Raw genomic sequence first — 21,835 nt, 5'->3', positions numbered from 1 at the left:
GTTCTTACTAGAAGACAAGAGATCACTGTGGCTGATAAACGATGGCATAAGAGGCTTTCTGTACTTTGTCTCTGAGTTATTGCAGATATCTTCCTACAAGGTCAGTTTTGTCCGAGAAACGTGAACGTCCTGTGAATTATCTGAATGTTAGAGTGCACTAAGTGGCCTTCTTCGCTATTGATGCTGCCGGGGGGCATTTGACCTCTTTGGAAATAAGGTCTCTTATTGGCTTGTTACAGAGAGTTATTAGGTCTGCCCCCCTCCGCCGGCATTTAATTACCCTGGAACATTTCCCTTTTCATCATAATGGAGACGGCAGCAGCCATTGCCAATACGTAAAAGAAGAGAATTCACCAAACCCTTAATTGGTTCATCAAGAAGAATATATGTCATGAGGACCAAAAGCACGCTGAAAACTATCAAAAATAAAATGACAACTTTAAATGCTCATAAAACTTTATCTAAAATATTTATATTTGAATGTCATTCATTTTCATGAATGACCATAACACAAATAGCATATTAATAATGAGAGATCGAGTGATGTAGGCCTTTTCTGTAATTAGTCTATAATTACTACTTATTTAAATGTTACCTCCTCTCCTAACGGCATGCTTTCACACAAAGGAGTGCTTCGGTTGGGAGGTCTGCGTAACCCACGTGCAAACTGAAAAATGACCACATGAGTCCAGAGACTCTCTTTGATGAGAGAAGTTTCGTATGATGTTTGCGTAATGATCCTCCAGCACAAGCTAATATTGGTCCTCTGGTTTCTATTTAAATGTGCAGCAATGAAAGCAGCATGCGATTAACAAAAGGAATATCAGACATCTACATACCGGTACTCAATTTTCAATGGAGGATATGAGTTGGCATGGTAACCTCATTTGCCATCTGCAGACCTCATTCATTCTGAATGGTGACGACCCAGGAAGCTGTAAAGAAGCAATTCAGCCCTATTTAGATCATTATTTTGTTGTTGATTATGTCTTTATTTTTTCCATCTCAGCTCCTGCACTTCTGATCCACTGAAAGGTTTAAATCAAGACGATTGGTTGAAAAACATCTGGAATCATCTGCTGTCCAATTTCTTTAAATATAAATATCAGGAGTTATTCTCCTTTAATTTTTTTCCGCGAAATAGCGGCGTGCTTACTTTTATGGGTGTGGCCTCACAGCAGCGGCCCGCCTTCTCTGTCATCCGATTGGCCGAGCCGTAGGGATATTCAAATCAAGCCTTGATTGACTGGCCAGGAGCCGGTTTCAGCAGCGCAAGGGACTCATTTCCATTCCGACGTCACTCTCCGTGACGCGCCCGCACACACACGCACACTCACGCACACACACGCGCACACACACACGCACACTCACGCGCACACACGCGCGCTGCTCGGCTGCTGGGATGAGATGCGAGCGCCTCGGAAAACACAATCGTGGAAATTATCTTCCGCACAAGTGTTGACTATGTCGGAGAGTTGATGGATCCACCTTCGTGAAATGGATTCATCTCCGGAGGAGCGTCGCTTCATCGGTGGCCAGACTGCTTTTTGCAGAGAAATACGCCTTCCGAGCAGAGAAACAGCCAATCAGCCGCGGGGAGCCAAAGATAAACGCGCTTTATGATAAGAAGAGAAACTCTGTAAGACCTTTATTGTGTTTCTTCTGTCCATCCCGACGTTTGCGGGGCACTGCGTGCGTGATGGGATGTTTCGCGTGTTAGAGGATATTGTTTCATTTGCTCTGCTGTTGCATCAACGAAATTGATTTCTGATAAAGGAAAAATGTATTTTCAGGTGTCACAGATCGATGTCCGTTGCATATAATATGTATTTATATTATGCCAATTTATCTATAAATTAAGGATGAGGTTTATATTCTGTCGAATATTTAAATACATCCCGGATTGTTCCCAGAATGCATAAGAAATTCGCGCAAAATAGTTCTTAAAATATATGTCCAGGACATTTGCGTAACAAACTTAAGTCATTTCTTTCTTTCTTTTTTCCTCACTCAAAACTATAGTCTCGTAAAATCGTCCTCAGAAGGCATCTCTGTTTGCTGCTGGCTTTGCCGGCATCTGTCAGCCTCTCAGTGGACGCAGGAAGTGCTGTGAAGTATTATCGGTCGTTCCGTGCAGAAGGTTTACGTTTCCATTGTCTCTAGAAGCAGGTAGGATCATCGCACCTCACTGCGCCGCTGGCAGCTGGGGTTGAAGGTTCGAGCCCAGCAGAGGCGCCTATAGATTATCGGCCAGGTGTGAAATTCTACTCTGGATGCCTTTCCTGCTTGTGGCAGATCCTTTATTGCTCAGAGAGCTGGGATGCTGCTGCATTCCCCCAGAGGCAGACGAGAAAACGCAAGAAATGTGCTGTTTTATTGTCCTTGTGTGTGTGTGTGTGTGTCCCCTGACTCTTCTCAGACGAAATATGTCAACCTCACTGCTTTATTTCTATTCTGAAGCTTGCAACTTTTATGATTAATCTCATTTTTTCTTCTTCTTATGATTTCCTACGAACACACATCATGGCATTTTGGACTAGATTTACCACCGTACCATAAAAACAGTGACTCGTACCCTTTTAATCGTGGCGTATATCGGTATTGCTTCATTTAATCTAGAGTTTTTCCCTTGAATGTGAATCATATAACCTAAACAGCACGTTCTACAGTTATAGATCCCCTAAATATAGCTATTCTTCTTTGCCTGCGTGAGCCCGACGTCAGAGCCTTGTAAATTGCATCATATTACGAGCAGTCAATGTGTAGGTATTCCTTCGGGGGGAGGGCAGGGGGGGTTCCTTTCTGCTTTCACATCACAACCCAGCAGTAAATTCCAACTCTGAGAAGAAACGGGATTTGTCATTCGGCTGCGTGCTTCCCTTTTGCTTTCTCAAGAGGAAAGCTGAGCTCTGATTTATTGTGAAGTTTCCCCGCTGGCTCGCTCAATCTCCGCGTCTACCGAATTACCGAAGAGAGGAAAGAGCTCACCACAGGCATGACCTTTTTCATTACCCAGGCCAGCACAAGGACTGATTAAGGTCATGACTTTTTCTGCCCTGTCCATCCACAGCTTAACTTTCAAGCCGAGTTAAACTGAACGAAATGATACTCTGATAGAAGACGTCATGTGTAGTTACAGGCAGCCTGCTATCATGAAATCTGTCTATCCTAATAGGATGAAAGGGGGTAGTGAGACGAGAGGTTAGGGGTGGAAGGTTAAGGATGGGGTCATTTGGGGAGAGGGACTGCACTGACAGGTTTCTTTGGGGCTCTTTTAATCTTCATCCTGTGAGGAGTAGCTCGTGCAACATAAAATAATTTTGTTTGAGAATCTTTGAACAGAAGTCCGTAAGAACAGATGTGCTGAAAGGATTCTGTCTATTGCCGAACCTCACAAGCAGATGCCATCTCACTCTGTTACAGTCTCCGATCTATAAATGCAAGGCTTTGTGAAGTGTGGACAGCAGACCCATAGCTGTTTGACAAGCATGTTTCAGTGTGCATGCTGAGATAAGGATAAGATACAGTCTGTTTACCTTGGCATTGGCCCGACATAAACCTTGTGCAGGGTGTTTCTTTGACCTTGGCACCATCTGTGGGCTCGGGCAGATTTGAGTCAGTCCAAGACTTTCTACTCCCTCCCAAGGCTGTTCTCGATGATTCGTGGCTAAATTTGCTTTCATAATCTGTCTACACATAAAACAAGTATTTTTTTATTTTTTTTTCATTATTTCATATTCATTTTTTTTCCTTAAGCCTTATTGTAATGGCTTTGTGGCATTTTTCACAAGAGATAGTAAATGTTTTTCTTAAGACAGCCAGCATTTCACAATGCATGATTTACACCGCACTGCACGCTGGAGACATCTGTCTGAATAGCGTTTTAGTCTGGAGGAAATGTTCCCAAACATTTCTGTAATACTTTCTTTTTTTTATGGAAATGAGGCTCAATGTTATCCGCTTCGGCCCCCGAGTGTTCCGGCAGAGTGACCCTGGGTTGTTTGTGATATCCTGCATGTGAACTTTTGTGTCCTCTTTTGTCTTTTTCAACAGAAAAGTAGACGAGAGAAATCTGGGTCTCTCTTGCGTGCTGCTCTGATACCAATTATGCAAACGATTATAGGATTTAACCAGGCCAGCTCTTATCGGCTAATCCAGAAGTAATAGATTCTATTAAAAATGTATGAGGGGCTTGGGAGGATCAATGTGTGTGTGTGTGTGAATCCAGCAGCTGCAGCAGCACTCCTGTCTAATTCTGTCAGACTACTTAGACCAGACAAGTAGTCTGGCCTAAGTAATGCATTGCCTGTACCTGCCTTCAAGACGTTATTATAGTCATATGTAATATACAATTAATTACACACTAAGTGGATGGTTATTCATGGCCTATGTCACGTTTATTATTCAAAGGAGGACTCTGCTTCTTCTCCTCTGTAATGGAAAATTGCTCTTTATCAGTCATGTATTAATTCCCTAACTCAACCTTCGGCTCTCTTTTGCTTTTGTGCTCCTTTTGCTCATTCTGCAGTTTTGTAGTGGCGGGAAGGAAAGCATTAGCATAGCACTCATATGTTAATCTATTCAGAGAGTGAAAAGAGTGCTCCTCTTAAACCTTTTTTTTTTATGATCTAATTATTAACTGAAGATTCTAAGAACTGCTAAACCCCCCCCCCCCCCACACACACACACACACCAGTTTAGAGTGGCAGAAAGCTCGCAGTGAGATCGCATGTGGTTTTGAAAGATCACATTTATACAACCCTGCTATAACTGACCCCTGACCTCCCTGCGTGGAAGGAGGAAATAAGGATTAGGTGTTTCCTGTGAAAGTGCACCAGTTTACCTCGGCATGTTGCCACAACAGTTCAGCAAGCATGTTTATTATCTGGAGCGCCCCCCCCCCCCCCCGACACAGAAAACATTCAAGCCTGACTCCCGAGGTCATTTGATCCATCAATCCATGGTTATAGATGCATCACACATTATTCACATTACGCTCATTGCTGAGGGAAACAAAGGAAACGTTTCAGTCCTATGAAAATCGTTTTCATCATTCCCATCTGGGGGAAAAAAAAGAATGAGAGGCGGGACATGTTACGGTGAAGTGCTTCAGGTCAGAGTGCTAATTATCTTGCTGCCATTTCCCCCCCCCCTTGGTATGTGAACAGCCTCATACATGCATTCAAACGGGAACAACAAGTGAGCGCTCCCTGCATAGCTGGAATCGGTTTTGTCATTGAAAATGAAATGAGAGAGAGGTGGTTGTTGTTGTTTTTTATTGCAGATTACCGGCTTGTTTGTATGCTGGCCATGATTTCCATCCATTTAAATTCTAATCTCGGTTAATTTCGGAGTCTTTTTCTCTCGATGTCAGGAATTCCATAAAAGTGTCATTCTGAAAAGGTGGTGGTAATTTCAACCAGCCGATTTATTGTTTTTAAATGGGGCGCCTTTCCCACCTATCCTTTTGTTGCTAGGATTTACGCAGCCATGAAATTGCCTGAATAATAGTGTTTAAATCCAATCTCAGTTTGTCCTGTCAGCTTCCCCACACACAATTCAATCACCAGTTCTTTTGCGATTGCTTTTTTTCCAATCTTTGCTTCCACTTTTCCGTGACAGTTTAGGGTACTAGCTTTTACAGTGGATTCAATTCAATTTTATAAAAGCATAAAATGGAACAGAATTTGTGGAAACTGATGATACTGGAATTACAAGATTATTGAGAAATGGGCACACAAAAAAAGAAACAATGCTTAGATCAGCTCCAAATAATAAGAATTTCTTTTGGTGATAATCCAAAAGAGATCCTGGATTCTGAATCACTTTGAATTTTGCTTCAAAATTTGGTCCTCAATATCTCGGTTGTTTATTGAATTCATGGATTTAAAAAAAAAAAAAAAAATTAGGCCTTCTTCCCTCATTCTGTCTTTTGATTTCCCAGAGAAAGCTAATTTCTAACTGACGTCTGAATTCATCTGAACGGTTTCTCGGTTTCTCTGAGCTGCTTGTAGACTACTTGTTTGTTTCTGCCTACTTCCCTCTCAGGCGAGCCAGCCTCCATGAGTTCTCGGTACCCTTCGCCTGCAGAATTGGACGCCTTTGCCCAGAAGTCCGCCTACAGCCCACTGTCCATCAAAATCTTCCCAACCGATGTCCGGGTGCCGCAGCACAAGCAGCTCAACAAAACAGTCAATGGCTTAGACACCACTGACCAGCGGTTCTATTCGCACCCGTACTCAGGAGGCTACCAGGGTTTGTTGGCCACCGTCAAGGCCTCTGCGGCGGTCAAAGGCCTGGCGAAAAATCCCGATGGCAGGAGGACTAAACATGCAAACACTCCGATTTCTGTGGCACCATATAATAATCCTCTGAGTCATGGCTACGCAGCCTATCACATACGCTCATGTAAGCTCCCCGATGTTCCCATTGAGAGACTTTGTCCTAGCACAGGGATGGCCTCTGGAGCTCAGAGCCAGCCCCCCCGGTCCGAGCTGGCTGAGGTTCAAAGCCTGATGAGGCAGACGAGCAGAGTCCCGCACAGCCAAGCCCTGCAGCTGGGGGGGGAGGCTCGCACCAGCCCCTCTTTGCAGGCCGTGGCCGCGGTGGCACATTCAGACTCCGACTTTGTCCTGGGAGTGCCGCCCCAGAGCAGTCTGGCGTTCACGGGGGCAACGGTACCCAAACAGAGTGCGGAGATAGCCAGAGGCGGCTACTTGGAGAAAGGAGACGGCGCCGCGTGGCGGCAGAAACATCGCGTTCAGCAGCAGCCCTATCAGCAGGGAGCGGTGAGGATGCACGACGTGAGTCACAGAGAAGCAGAGCCCCCTGAAACCTGCCCCCCTTTGAGGCGTCCCACACGGCCGCCATGTAGGCTGCATCCGACCAGAGGGGGTGCAGGGCAGGAACAGGCCAGAGGCTCTTCTCTCAGCCACGTCGCCATTCAGGGGGAGTTTCCTGTCGGACAGCACTTTGCCCCTCTCTGGGGCGGCCCCGATAGCGACAGTTATACCTCTCAGGTGCTTGCAACGAGCGACGTGGGGATCTCCCATCCCCATCTCCACCCGAGCGGCCGCCGACACCACCGACCACAGCGCCACCCTCATCGCACCCAAGCCTACAGCACAGGCCGAAACCTCTGCCGCGGGCTGTCCGGTTCCAGCCTGGGCCACGCGGCGGCGCTAAGCAGCAGTCTGCGGTCTCTGGAGTGCCTCGTCAGTGAGATCCACCCTCCTTGCATCAAAGAGCGCATGCTGGGCCGCGGGTACGAGGCCACGAGGGTGCCTCAGCTACTGGAGCACCACCAGCAAACCCGCGTGCAACTCCCCGTCCACAGATAAGACCGGACGACGGAGCTGCAGAGGAAGAAGCTTTCCTGGACAAGTATGTCAGTTTCTATGAAAGTGAGACATGCGTCCTGAGTTTGTGCATGTGCTTCGGCTTTGTGTTATAATCATGGCTTAGATGCGGGTTTATCTTTGGACTTTTTCACGTTTGATTTTTATGTACGTTAAAGTGGCCATCAAATATGCCTGCTCTTCGTCATTAATGCCGACGCGGAGTAGCTAATCGAACTGTAACGCTCAAACTGCACATTTGCAGGCATTTCCTCTGTAAGCCTTTGAAGTGAGAATAATCATTACCCTTCTAGGAGCATTGACGGAGTCTGAGAAGGATTGCGGGTATCCATTGCAGTGAAAATATTCTTTTACATGCTAAAAGATTTACATTTCCTCATTAACTAATTCATCGTTTGCTGCTTTGCTGTGGATTTTGTCAAAGCCACTCTGACATCAGTCTTATCCCACCTCCTGCTGTATGAGGAAGGCTTTCCGCTCACTTTGACCCATTTGAATTCACTCTTTCATGTATTTTGTTGCGTAGACATCCAAGTTAAGGAGTTGAACTTGTAAATTCATGTCATGTTTTAAAGTTCAGCGCAATGCATCAGGACTCTTCCATATCCAAATCGACAAGGTGGCAATTCAGGCCGAGCGACTCGTACCCTTGGGTTGCGTTTTCATGAGCATCTTGACATTTCGAAAGCCTGTGTGAATTTCTTTTTACTTGACTGAAATATACTTTTTTCATTTCTCGAGTTCTGATTCTTCTTTTTTTTTAAACAATATCTTCATTGCAGGGCTATATTCTTGTTTTATCATTGATAGTGAGAGATGTATGACTGAGTCATACCTAGTCTGCTTTGGTTCTGTAATACTATTTATTTTTGAAAGCCTGTCGAGTTATACATGGCAAACTGTCTCTAATTATAAAGTGCAATTATTATATATAAATATGTGAGCACTCTCCATGAAGTATGTTGCTGAAATAATTACATTTTGCAATGTATGACCTTAATTCCTCACCCTTTGTTATTTTTCTTTTGTCTCTTCTTAATGAAATTACATTTTCTTAACCCTGCAAATAGTTTGTGTTATGTGTCATTATAATTATCTGCTGGATGTGCAAGATATTCATGAAAGATAAAAACCAGTTACAGAAAGATCCGCCAGGCTGGCAGCTTCTTCAGTCACCGATCTAATTTTGATTCTCATAACCTCAGCCGAACATTTTTGGACTGATTTCTCTGTAAATGATGCGAGTTGGTATATCAAATCTCATTATTGTAGGTGGATGGTCAACACTTGAGGCAGAAGTCATTGAATACTTGAAAATACACATGAATAATTGCACACAGGGTTTACTCCGTGCAACATTCATGCATGGAATCACACGCTCCCAGAAATAAGAACAGGAATATTATGCTTCACATTATTGGGAAATGGTCTCGTCTTTACTCGGCTATTAAATTGCTAATCTCTGATGGCCTGCCTGCCTGCCTGCGCCTCTTATTTGCATCATCCGTCCTTTTAAATTGGATGCTGCAGCCGTAATGTAGTTTAGGTCACCATAAACACAAAAAAAAGCACATCCATTCTGAAAAGTCAATTACAAAACAGATAACCTAGATGGTAATAATTCAATTTTATTTTATTTATATAGTGCCGGAAAGTCCCCTAAATCTGGGGAAATAAAGAAGGGAGGGGATCTCCTTCCAATTTACAGTTAGAAAATTTAAATGTTCAAAACCAAATACAGTCCATAAATCTTTCAGCAATTTCTTTTAAAAATATTCTAGCCCAGAGATGAAAATGTCGTGGCACTTTAGAGCATTTGAAGGTGCATTATATTGCTTTTACGGGATTATAAATGTAAATCAAAACAGGTTTTGCAAGTGATTTAAATTATCATGCTAGAATATAATTTTTTTTAACATTGTTTTCCCCAATAGGAATGAGGGGAAAAAAAGCAAATATCGCCATCTAGTGTTTAATTTATGAAACACAATTTAATTTATCCATAAAATATACATTAAAATCGTTTTAGGCAATTCCAGAGTCAACCATTTATATACAAATTCCAATACAGAAGTCTGATGTTATCTATAAAAGGTGCAGCTTGCTTAGAAAAATTCACATTATTTTAATCGTTATTGAAGAATCTTGAAAGAAATTACGTCAAGAATATTCAAGAGGACATGATATCACTGGAAACAAGATCAGTGACAGAAAAAAAAAAAAACAGCACAGGATAACCACACCTGTTAAACAGTACAAACACACCACACAGGTAAAGCCATAAAAAAAAAAACTAAAAATCCTTCTGGCTCTACAAACGTCTGTAGGTGATTAATTAGGAATGAATGTATACTTCTTAAATATTTAGAAGGCTTTGTGTGTAATTGAAAGTCACCTGTTAAGGACATACAGCCGCGACACCACCCAATAACACTCCTGCAGGAATCATAAATCAATGGTTGAAATTTAAGGCACCATTTTAAAATGAAATATATAATGCTGATTAATCAAATTACAGTGATACATGCAACAATTCAAGAAAATCATAATTCAGCTCATCAGCAATCAAAGTAATAAATAGGATACTAAAAATAACAAGTAAAACACACACACAAAGCTAAAAACCGGACTTGACCGACACTTGGAATGTTTGTCAGATAATCCCGACGCGTTCTGGGACATCAAGCGGTGTAATCCAGCTCCGCATTCAAATCAGCGTACAGCTCATAGATGGCGTCTACAGTGGTGGTGTAATTCACCAGGAACCGACGTACATGTTCCATGCAGTCCTCCTCTTTCACCTCCTGCCCTTTTGACAGAGCCTTCAGGAAGTTTGACCTGTAGGGAGCTGCAAGTAACGCTGCCTGCAATCAACGAAGAAGAAGAAGGAGAGGAGGAGGAGGAGGAAAATCAGCCACAACCGTGAGGTGGAAATGGGTTAATTAAAGCTTTACTGAAAATAAGTTTGCTCACAATGTTATAGAGAACAAATTAAGCACAGGATGTGGGCCCAAGGCAAACAGGAGCCTTCAGGAGATGGTACCCCCCCCCCCCCCCCCCCGTACTCCTGTTGCATGACAACAAGAAACATATAACCCGGGACCCTCTTTACTCACGTTGAAAACGTTTTGAACCAACCAACCGTGGTACTTCTCCAGCGCTTGCTCGTACGCTTTGACGACGTTAACCCGAATGTGGTTGGGGTTGTTCTCGTCCCGGTCTCCGTCTGCCAAACTCTGCAGGAGGACCTGTATGAAACGGAGACCTCTGCAGGAGAGACCATGCAGAAAGAAAAAAAAAACACAAGAAGTGAGCCTGTGGGTTTCCGTTCAGCGGGTGAAAGGTCAACATATCCAGCACTCAGAGAGCGTTTACCACCTCTTCAGCCACATCAGCGCCAACGTCGCCCCGACTTTGGGCCACTCTGCCGCGTTGGATTCTCGTTCTGCCACCACGATGTCCCGGAGGGTGACGTACTTCACGGGATCCTTGAGGTAGACGGCTTTAATTTTCTGAAAGAAGCCACCTTTGGGTTGAGTTTGCTTTTAGGAGACGTTCACATCTCGCGTTTAGAGACGTGAGCGTCTCTCACCGTTATGTTTCCACTGATGTCTGACTTGATGATGGAGAATATTCTCGATCCCATGCAGTCTGAAAGAGAACCGAGACATTTGAGAAGCAAGTCAATATAAAATATGAATGGCTTCGACGCACAGGTGCGCGCTTGTGCCCGGCTCGGGTGCGCGCGACGCGAGACACATTTAGTTGAAAAAGAAAAAGAAAACACGCACAGTTCGTGCACAATGAGGCCAATGTGCGCGCCGCCGCCCAGCAGCGCTTCTCGTTCGGGTGACATTTAACAGCAAAGTCACCGGAACTAACGCGTCACGAGGAACAAGTCCTCAAAGCCTGAGCCGTGACCGCGCCGCGTCAGCAGCGCCGACTCGGCGTGTTTCCAGACGGGCTACGTTACGCGTAACAGTGGACGCGGACGGACGCGCAGCGCGCACTCACCGAAGAACGAGGGCAGGTGAGACACGGCCTCCAGGAACAGCTTGGTGTCGATGGAGCCGTCGGCGGGCAGCTCTCTGAACTCGTTATCCAGCAGCAGAGACATGGTTCAAGCGGGCCCCCCCCCCCGGTGAAGCGCTGCGAAGAACCCGGAACTGCTCTTCCGGTCCGGTGGGCGGGGACGCGCAGACGAGCCCCGCGCGCGCTTTAATCCTCCTACAGGTGCGAAACTTTACCTGTATAGTATAGTATAGTATAGCATAGTATAGTATAGTATAGTCTGACGAAGTAAGATCTGCGTGTTTTTGACAGAATGATAGAGTTTGCATGACAGAAATATAAGTGCATTATAATGTACTCTATTATTGGTGTGTGTGTGTGTGCGTGCCGTGCACAATAGTATACTAGTGCATGTGAGAGGATACTAGTCTAGGTGACAGAATGCTAATATAGGTGAGAGTATATCAGGGACTACAAATACAAGAGTATACCAATGTATATAAGGGAATACAAATGTGGATGAGAGTACACCAGTGCTACGGAATACTAATGTACATGAGTATACCAGTGATCGTCAGGGAATAAGAGGTGGGAGTATACTAGTGTATGTAAGAGTATATGTGAAAGTATAGTTTCCAATTGGCTTCTCATGAATACACATGTTGAAAGACAGCAATAAGGTACAAGTGAAGCTTTATTACACCTGTTATTAAGCTCAGAGGCAGCGGTATTACAAAGTCCAATGTCAGGGTCAACGCCAAGGGCGGAAAGTAACCAAATACACGTACTTTATCAGAGTAACAGTAGTTAATCGATATATATATCTTAAAGTGGTGAATAATTTTAAAATCTTTGCTTACTTCATTTTGGAAGGATGTTGACTCGTCCTATTGTCGGTCGCTGGAGTCTGAACATTTGCAAATTAGTCACGACTGCAACTTTTAGACAAACAGTAAGACGTTCTCCCTCATTGACCTAATAAGTAGTGAAATGTGTCATTACTCAATTTATTACACTCAGATGCGTCGTCATAACAAATGTGACAGATTAGCCCATCTTTAAACCTTGTGTATCGTGTCCCAGTTCTCTGACCACCTCTGGTTCAAATTCGACCCCAGATTCCACAATAGGGACTTTAACCCCCCCCCTTAGGGCCCCATTTACTTTATAGGTGATTGTAAACCGTCGCTGTAGCATCCAACACGCCGGGACTTAAAGTACCACACAAAATAAACAAGGTCCCTCCTCCTAACCCTTCTGCCAGCTCAGACATCCCAAATCACAGAACAATAGTCTCTCAGGAACATCGTGTTGAGCGAAAGCTTATGAAAATAAACATTTGGCATTTTCTCAGAGGTATGACACAGTTTATAAATAGCATAAAGAATTAAAATGGATACATACATCTTTATATACTTGCATTATGCTATTCAAAATGGATTTAACACAGGCCATTGAGGCCATCTCTGGCTCGTGCACACACACACGCACATCACCAGAAGCATGGCTGTAACATTAGGACTCCAAAAACACAAGAGGCTTTATGAACGCATGGTAAACCGGTGCAGACGGAGCGAGCCGTAGAATCAGTCGCTGCGGCTGCCGGATGGAACGAGAGTTTGCTACCGCTGCTCTTACATGGTGCTCGACGGAGGCGTCTTTGCACAATTCTAACCTCTCAGCTCAAAAAGCTGCAGCTGCACCTTCTAATTATTTCACATCTACTCACAACAATGGACTTTTGGAAACCGTGGCGACACTGCGTGAGCGGTAACTCATAGTAACACCCTGACCTGCATCTTAAAAATTGTTCCCCTACAACTCCATGTTATTTTATTTTTTTTACTCGATAAAATAGCAAACAACATTATCCGATCACCTATATTTTGCACGGAATATCTTTTTATTTTGTTTTTAAGATCTCCCACACCTCAAGGAATGTTTCGGGAACGCTCACACCGGATGGTGTGGGCAGACGAAAACGCCTTTAGTTGTTTTCTTTGGGCGTCGCGGTGACAAGTTGCTTGGCAGCTTTGGCAATGTCATAGGCGCACTGAATGACCTGCTGGGTGACCAGCTGAATGTCCGACGGGCACGGGTCGTGCTCTGCCGCCTTCTGGCACTCCCCGTGCAGCCGGCTGGCGCTAGAGGTAAGCAGACACAGAGACCCTCGCACAGTCTCTGAGGACGGCCTCTGTGGAGGGAGAGAGGGAGTAATGTTGACTCAACAACGGGACCCGATGCGAGAATGTCTATAAAATCAACCGGCAGACTCCGCGTGTGGGTAAACACGAAAACCAAGCAGAGTACACCCACCATCAATAAACCCTAGGGTTTGCTTTTAGCTGCTTTTAAACAGGAAACCAAGGTGAGAGTCATCTTACCTTGGGAAACAGAGCAGCCATTTCGGTCACAGCAACGCAGATCTTTTCCGAGCAAGGCAGGAAGCTACGAGACACGGAGACCAGAGGGTGGAGTCGTTCGTGAGGAAGATACTGAACGGCAGCAATCTGCACGTCCAGCAGTGGAAAACCAATTTCTGCTGTTTTGGTTATAGATATTGTACTGGTTTCCAGCTCGTGGAATAATGAGAGGAACCGACGCGAGAATCGTCACGCCGCTTTCGGTACATCGGACGTTTCAGAACCTTGAGACTCGCTCCCTCACCATTTTGAATCTATAAAGAAGAACTACCTTTCGTGGTTGGTCTCCTGCGCAGCTCTCAGAAGCTCCTGTATGTTCTTCGTGATCTGCTCCGTCTTAGAGATGACGTCCTCCGTGCACGGCAGGGTGGCGTCTTCCTCCGCCTCCGCTGCGTCGGCGGCTGGAAGAGGGCATCTGCCAAAATAAAGAGGAAACGGACTCATCTCTGCGTGGGCGGACTATAATGAAGAGACACAACATTCTTCTTAACACCATTTTCCCATCAGGGAATACAAAGCTGGGTTTTCTTACACCGTCTCTTCCTGTTCAGAGTGGTTGGGCGTGGCGTCGTAATCCCTCTCCAGCATGATAGTGTGTCCTTCCAGGCTACAGCCCTACAGAGACACCGGGGGGGGGGGGGTTTACAGTCAAACACACCCGACACTGTAAATGATTGGCACAGAAGAAACTGTCGGTAAGTACAAATCTGAATCATGCATTTTGTGAACTCAATCCCAGGTTCACATTATCAGACAGACGGGCTGGAAAGCAAACCAAGAGAAGACAGGAAATAACGAGGTTGTCGTGGTAACAGTGCGGTGGATGCAATTAGTCAGCACCAAGAAATCCTAACGCAAACTGTGGGCATAGCGGTGAGGAGTAATAAGCAGCATACTGTCCACGAGCCATTTTGTCAATCCGCTTGGCCAGATCGTCTCACGTTTCACCATCACCTTTGATGAATTGACCATAAACGGCTCTTGCTAAAGGCTTGCTGTGGACGAAAAGCAGGCAGGCAGAAGCACAAGTCAGAGAGAGAGAAGGCCATAAGATCAAGCATGTCCCCTGGGGGGGGGGGGGGGGGAGCTCTGCCTCTGAACCCCGGGGAAACTTCAGTACTTAACCCTTCGAGATCTCTCATCCCGCGACCAGGACCGGGAAGAGGGGAAGGTAGGGAGTGAGGAAGCTGCCGTCCCCAAGGGACCCCTTCCAATCTAGAAAGGGGTCAAACCAAGTTGAGCATACTCGTGTCGAGATGCGATAAAAGACCGACTGAATGATAAACCAACGCCCGCCACATGCCAAGCGCCATCACCTCGTCTTCGGAGTACAAACCCAGCAGGAGCGGCCCTGCATCTGTGCTTACGTTGGTGGGGAAGGGCTGTAAAACCACTCCGTCCTCATGCCGGGCCACCTCACCCCGGTGGGGGTACTGCCTCGGACCGGAGCCCGTCTCATACATCGACATGGCACGACCTCCGCGGGGTGGGTGGCGAGCAGCGGGTCCCTGCGGTGGTTGCTGTCCGCTGGGGGCCGGCTGCCATTTCAGTGTTGTGTTTTCTGTCTGCAGGGAGTTAAGCTGAAGAGAACAAAGCATCTTTCAATTCAACCGTTGCCGTGGGGGATGAGCTCCTTACACCAGTCTGACAGCACATCAATAATAGAGAGGAATACACCCGAAGCCTCCAAGAGGAAAGCCATTCCTCAACGTCGAGCTCATCTTCGCCTCTCCTTTGTTTCTGGTATCTTTCTCACGAAAGGAAAAAAATAATTGTTTTTGAACTGCTAAAACTGCGTTGATATAAAAAAACGAAACGATAACCTCAGCGGCCTCTTGAGAAACCTGCAGGTGAAGCCGTTGCCCTTATTTACATTAACAACACTTTAAAAAGCATAGATAGCGTCATTTAGTTTACGCACACAAACCGCAAGGCATGAACAGAAACAGCAAAGTCAGTCGATCTGCCAAATGCGGAAAAAGTCTAAATAATGTGTCATTTGGTCGAACTTTCTATACGGAAATGGTGATATCAGTGAGAACAGTGGCTGTCCTTATCCTTGCAGAATATTTCCAGGAGTTCTGGAATGTAAAACCACAGAAGACTCGGGATCACAGATCACACTCCTTAGTTACGGGGGAATTTACTCACCTTGCCCTGCATCATCCGCAGCTCTTCACTCAGGTGACAGTTGACTTTTAGAAGCTGTTGTATTTTGGCTTCGGATGCAGTGAGGGCGCTCTTCACCTCCATGAACTCCTGCACTGTGATTGGTCCGTCTGACAAGTCGGATGACTCTGAACTCTGCAGCAGAACATGTTACACAGGATGGAATTTATTTGCAAGTTTTTTTTGTTTTTTTTAAAGTACCGGTAAGGTGTATTTAAATATTTTGACTGCTGAATGTTACAAACAAACAAACAAACAAAAACCTTGGTTCTGCTGTCATTGCAGCTGTCCCCACAAGTGGCCTCTTGAGCTGGATCTTCATCTGATGCCACACTGTCATAATCTGGCTGGTCATTGTCCTGGCTCCCGCTGCTATGCCGACCATCTATTCCCTGAAGGATCAGCTCGACACTGTCTGAAAGCAAAACACCAGATCCAAGTATGAGAGCGCAAATAATTATACATTACTGTGCAGATATCTTTTTATTTACCGTGCCACAATTGTATATCCCCGAGAAAATTACAATACCATGAAAATGTAGTCTTTAAAATTAAAAAGAAAAGTAGGGCATATCATACCTTTGGGGCTTTCGCAGGAATTACCCCACTGCCGTCGTTTAGCATCGGTTAGGATATCGATAACCAGGGTGGCAAATTCGTGAGCACTAAACCTGGCCAGCTTTTGACGGCCCTGTAAAAACAAATGTATTACAACATGACCAGAAATCTATTGCATCAATCAAACCATCCAATTGAGGTTTCAACACCAAAGGCAGCACTCGCCTGGTTTCGGGTGGACGAGTACTCAGGATTGACAGGCAGAAAAGGCACAACTGTGGTGTCTGTCACAAGTGTGCTGTGGTTCTGAGTCGCCAGCCACACTGATGAAACAAAACAGAAGAGATGTGTATATATATATATATATATACGCATGTATACGAGAGAAATTTCAGTGCAAGCAAACAGTGCACATTTTCCAATCTCAGAATTTTTTCACCTGCATCCGTTTCTCTTCTGTCGACTTCGTCATAAACGTCCATGGCGAGCTCTTCAAACTGGTGGTTCGTCAGCTGGAAGACAAACACTCACAAGTCTCGTCTCATATTCAACGCCGAGAAGCAACTGAATAAGAGAAAACACCCTGGAGATGGAGCTGCGTGTAAAAAAAAAAACGTCTCACCGACTGGAGCTTCTTCTTTGCAGCTTTAGCAAACTCAGACAAATCCAGGCTGCTTGAAGATGAAAATGTTTCGCAGATTAATTTTATGCAGACTCAAAAATTGTCAAAAATTGACAAGAATACTTACTCATTCCTTATCCATCAAAAGAATGTGGCATAGGAAAGATAAGATGGTAATTATTTATTTAATGCGTATTGCACTTTCAAACAGAGTTAAAGTAATGCCTGGAGCAGTGGACCACAAGCTTCCCCCCCCCCCCCTACGTTTATCAATTTAAATTTAGCTGCGAAATCCCCCTACTTATTACCTGTCTGCCATCTGTGGGATGATGAAGTGCTGCCCATTTCTGTGATCTATGGCACAACAAGGAGATGAAGGTGAAGCAACTACAACAGCTCTCAGTCTCCAAGCAGCAGGCAGAATTGATGTACGGTTACCTCCTTACCTGGCCTTCTACCACAAAGGTAAAATGTTAAGCGGTCAGTGAGTTCGTACTGAATCTCCACTAGCCTTCCTGCCAGATCCTGACTACCCGCTTGTCTGCAGATTATGAAGCGAAGGTCATGTTTCAGAAAAAAGGCTCAGAAATAAGTCAATTCTACTTGCGTCTGTACAATTTACAATTACATTTCTGAGTACAAAGGATGGTTTTGGCAACTCGTATAATGTCAACAGTGTTGGTCCAGTCTTACAGCTCATAGATAGAACCATGATTGAGCACAACAATTACAATGAAAAGATAAATAAAATAAAAAAAACGTAGGTTATATTTTACCTAGCGTAATCCACGGGGGTCTTTCCACTGGAGTCCAGCGCCCCGGGATCAGCTCCATAAACTGCCAACAGTTCTGCTTGTAAATTCTGTCCTGCTTTTGCTGCTATGTGTAATGCAGTATTTCCTTTCTCCTGTTGTCCCAAAAAACAAGACAAAAATACAATATTTGCATTATGCCTAAACCTCAAAATGTGTTATTTGTTTTGTTATACACTTACACTTGTTTAACTACACTTACTGGATGGAAGAAGTTAGCCTGTGCTCCCAAAGATAGCAGTCTTAGACAAGTCTCCAGGTTTCCGGTCCGAACACTGGAATGAAGTTGCTGAAAGGAGATGGACAGTAATGTGTTTCAGTCACTGTGGAATGTATGTACCAGGTACTAGTTTCACTAGATGCATGTACCCATAACTGATTAATACATTTGGCAGTAGATTACTGTACGTAAAGGACACAGAGGGGAATTGCTTTTTTTTTTTTAAGGTACACAGATACGTCAATCTAAACATCCACGTCTATAAGATTCTATATAAACTTATGGGACAAAGGGTTGGATTGCCAACATCTAAAAATTGATAGCAAATTAAGTGAAATGACAACAACAACAACAAAAAGATGAATCACCTTGCTGAGGTCTTTTGCGGTTACACTGTCATCCTCACGACAAGGCATTCGATGAACATACGCAAGCATCTGATATTTGGCCTTGATGAACTCCGTCTTGTTAAGACTGGAAAAGTAATTAATTTTCACATCTGCAAGTCTCCTAATTTCTTAAAAGGTACAGAGACAAATTTGCTGCGAGTTCTGATCCCGGTACAGTTGGAATTTAATGTCAATGATCTTATCACTGTAAATCAATTTAGACAGTAGCACTTAAATAATAATAAAAAAAAAAACACAGCTAACTAATGCATAATGACAAGAGAATCCTGAAAGGCACTCACTGAACTCTGTCCTGGGGGTTCGCTTTGCGCTTGACACTCACTGAAGAGGAAGGATCCAGAAGGCTATGCTCCCAGATAGAATTAGCTCCATTGCCGTACAGCGTCTGGACCATCTAGATTAGAACACGAAACCACGGAATCACTTACACCGTATATAAAGCTGCCCTTTACGTGATGCGCCTGACTGTGTAACCATTGCTTCCATTAATGAAATACATTTCAAAGTCAAATTATTCAACTTCCATTGCATAATAAGGCTTCTTGACAAACTATTGTATTCATCAGTTTACCAGATCCGCCAGATTAAATGGCTAGAATAGATATTGCAACTGTTGTTTTCCTAAATATAATACAACATGTTACTTTTGATAATTATTGCAGTCTCAAAATTATTCAAAGCCTTGATGAAAAGCTTCAGCTCCACGACCGTCTGCAAATGTGATGCACAAACGTCTTGCAGCATTCCTGAAGAATAACCATTTCCTCAGAGACAAAGGCCTCAGGTTCTGTAACATTTCTGGATTGACATGCTGCAACTTCAAAAAAACAAAAACAAACCACAGATATTCCGAGGAACTCAAGATCGGCAGCTGTGATGGCAACTCTAGTATGATCATGATCTTTGGAATGCAGGCCTTTGAGGTTGCATGTGTGTCCATAAAACCACGTTGTGCTCCTGTCCCTCACCTGTAACTGGGCGGATGGCCATGGAGAATGAGTCAGATGTCGAACTTGAGAGCTGTGTCGACCCAGACCTCGATGGATGCTGCAGCACTCATCGCAGATTAACACACCCCTGTTGACTGAGGCCCAGCGAGGCTCTGGAATGAGATGCCAATGCTAGTAAACCTTGGTTAACGAAAAGCCCCGACGTACAGACGCCCTTCAGTTAAATGTCAAATGGTAATGTTTACATTCCAGCTTTTTCCGCAACAGACAGCGACAGACTAGTTGCTCCTTTAGGACTTCTACACATCCAAAAAAAAATCACGACCGCGAACACAGCCGTGTGTGTTCGTCTACGTTACGACAATATTAGCGACTTACGTATAATCAATAAGTTTGTTAGCTTTAGCGGACTAATTAAGCCAATTCTTCCCACTATGCTAAGCTAACAAAAATAATTCAGGAGATTCTCACAGGTTGTTATTACTAAGACTTAACGCCAGCAAAAAAGGAAAAAAAACATTTACAACAAACGTAATATATTTTACTCGGAAATAAGTTGTGAGCAATTGGTAAAGTTAACACGGATAGCTTTGTCTGACATCATTAGCCGTTTAGCTAGGCTGCTGAAGTTAGCTTGGTTTGGCATCATTAGCCGTTTAGCTAGGCTGCTGAAGTTAGCTTGGTTTGGCATCATTAGCTGTTTAGCTAGGCTGCTGAAGTTAGCCTGGTTTGGCATCATTAGCTGTTTAGCTAGGCTGCTGAAGTTAGCCTGGTTTGGCATCATTACCCGTAGCGCTGCAATCAGCGCAGACCTCTCTGCTTCGTACTCTCTTTGACATCCCTTGATAGAAATCCTTGGGTCTCCCACGACAGACGGATAGACAAGATAGGACAGTCCGACCTAACAGGTTGTGTTGCAGCGGTCAATGCAGGCAAACCAACACTGCTGCAATAGAGTTAGCCGTTCTGCTGTCGAGCAGAGCAATGTCTTCTTCTTCTTCTTCTTCTTCTTCTTCTTCTTCTTCTTCTTCTTCTCCTTCGGAGGCGGGGCCACCTTTGCGAAGGGGAATTACAAAGCAGTGTCCTATTCAAGAAGATTCCTCCTTGTCCACTTCCTTCCTTGCTTCATTTGAAAATAGTGAATATTTTTTTTTTTTCATTTTCTAACCGCTTATTCCGCTATCGGGTCACGGGCCAAGCTGGAGCCAATCCCAGCAGTCAACGGGCGAGAGGCAGGGGACACCCTGGACAAGCCGCCAGTTCATCGCAGGGCAACACAGAGACAGACAACCAGCCACACACACACTCACACTCACACCTATGGACAATTTAGTGCCACCAATCAGCCTAGGCCGCATGTCTTTGGAGGTGGGAGGAAGCCGGAGAACCCGGAGAGAACCCACGCAGACACGGGGAGAACATGCAAACTCCTCACAGAATGGCCACAAGCCGGGGACGAACCCACGACCATCTTGCTGTGAGGCAACAGTGCTTACCACTGCGCCACCGAGCCGCCCTAATAGTGAATATCTATTCACTTAATGTATATTGTTTAATTCGTAACAAAACCAGTAGTAGAGAATAAATAAATAAACATAAACACTATACATTTCTAAGACAACAAAAATATAGGTATAACATGCCATACAATCAATGATAACTGTGTTTCCTATATCAGCATTGGTTTCGGCAGGACTTGAATGATAATTGAATGATCAAACTTGGTGTTCCCCAGAATGGCAGGTCTGTCCCTGCACTGCAAGACATTGCTCGTTCATCAAAGCCAAAATTGTGTCATAAACTTCTGCTCACTGCTTTTTTTTTTTTTTTTTTTTGTCTGTCAGACTTTCTGAATCTGAAATTTGCCCCTCTACATACACACCGCTTAGAATAAGTGAAATAACAGTGCAGTCAGGTAAATGTCCAATCAAATTTAGTATACTGATGTTACATTGTGGTGGGTTTTTTTTATATTCTCTTTACTTTCTATAGTTGAAATAATTAATTCATTAATTATAATGAAACCAAATCCCCAAACGTTCCAAATGTGATTATTTTTAAATGCCTAATTTTCTCTGGTGCCTGCGTCAGAGGGCAGAATAGGCCATTTGTGGCACGGCTTAACGCACAGGCTACTGTGACTTTAAAGGGGTGTCGGTTCCCTTTAGAGGTTTCAGAATGGCTTTAATATAGTCGCTACCGACACATCGCGCATCCCAGAACTCTCCTGCCTTCGATCCAGAGAGCGCGTTTCATCCGACAGCTCGGAGAGAAAGCTGCGCGCATCAGCCGCGACGCCCTG

General features: G+C 44.4%; 3 protein-coding genes across 4 annotated transcripts in view; 1 reads left to right on the top strand and 2 right to left on the bottom strand.

Annotated features, from left to right (window-relative positions):
* The first annotated feature begins 3,940 nt into the window (after window positions 1-3,940).
* LOC137908741 (protein FAM222A-like) lies at window positions 3,941-7,340 on the top strand. The gene is made up of 2 exons (XM_068753163.1): window positions 3,941-3,986; window positions 6,049-7,340. Exons 1-2 carry the CDS (start codon window positions 3,941-3,943, stop codon window positions 7,338-7,340), a joined length of 1,338 nt encoding a protein of 445 aa, XP_068609264.1.
* Window positions 7,341-10,012: 2,672 nt separating this feature from the next.
* Window positions 10,013-21,835, bottom strand: part of LOC137908846 (glycolipid transfer protein-like) — a 46,922-nt gene continuing 35,099 nt past the window's right edge. Inside the window, exons 2-6 of the mRNA XM_068753266.1 lie at window positions 11,373-11,485; window positions 10,951-11,009; window positions 10,737-10,870; window positions 10,475-10,625; window positions 10,013-10,222 (exon numbers count right to left, since the gene is read on the bottom strand). Of these exons, the coding sequence (XP_068609367.1) occupies window positions 10,040-10,222; window positions 10,475-10,625; window positions 10,737-10,870; window positions 10,951-11,009; window positions 11,373-11,475 (630 nt within the window). The 5' untranslated portion in view covers window positions 11,476-11,485 and the 3' untranslated portion in view covers window positions 10,013-10,039. The remainder of the gene's footprint in view (window positions 10,223-10,474; window positions 10,626-10,736; window positions 10,871-10,950; window positions 11,010-11,372; window positions 11,486-21,835) is intronic.
* On the bottom strand, window positions 13,357-20,372 carry LOC137908299 (ARF GTPase-activating protein GIT2-like). 2 transcript variants are annotated; one of them, XM_068752684.1, is made up of 20 exons: window positions 20,321-20,372; window positions 19,552-19,685; window positions 18,865-18,977; window positions 18,542-18,647; window positions 18,156-18,242; window positions 17,918-18,048; window positions 17,588-17,682; window positions 17,450-17,495; window positions 17,142-17,193; window positions 16,959-17,031; window positions 16,745-16,842; window positions 16,541-16,652; window positions 16,225-16,376; window positions 15,944-16,096; window positions 15,160-15,372; window positions 14,918-15,007; window positions 14,327-14,407; window positions 14,064-14,251; window positions 13,754-13,817; window positions 13,357-13,563 (listed from the first exon to the last, which is right to left on the bottom strand). In XM_068752684.1, the coding sequence occupies exons 1-20, from the start codon at window positions 20,370-20,372 to the stop codon at window positions 13,357-13,359; spliced, it is 2,247 nt and encodes a 748-aa protein (XP_068608785.1). The 2 variants fall into 2 exon arrangements, with proteins under 2 accessions (XP_068608785.1, XP_068608786.1); XM_068752685.1 differs by lacking the exon at window positions 14,918-15,007.

This window comes from Brachionichthys hirsutus, chromosome 19, assembly GCF_040956055.1.
Source record: "Brachionichthys hirsutus isolate HB-005 chromosome 19, CSIRO-AGI_Bhir_v1, whole genome shotgun sequence".
Classification (NCBI taxonomy): domain Eukaryota; kingdom Metazoa; phylum Chordata; class Actinopteri; order Lophiiformes; family Brachionichthyidae; genus Brachionichthys; species Brachionichthys hirsutus.
The sequence above is the reverse complement of the archived record's forward strand: the minus strand, read 5'-3'. Positions and strand labels throughout refer to the sequence as shown.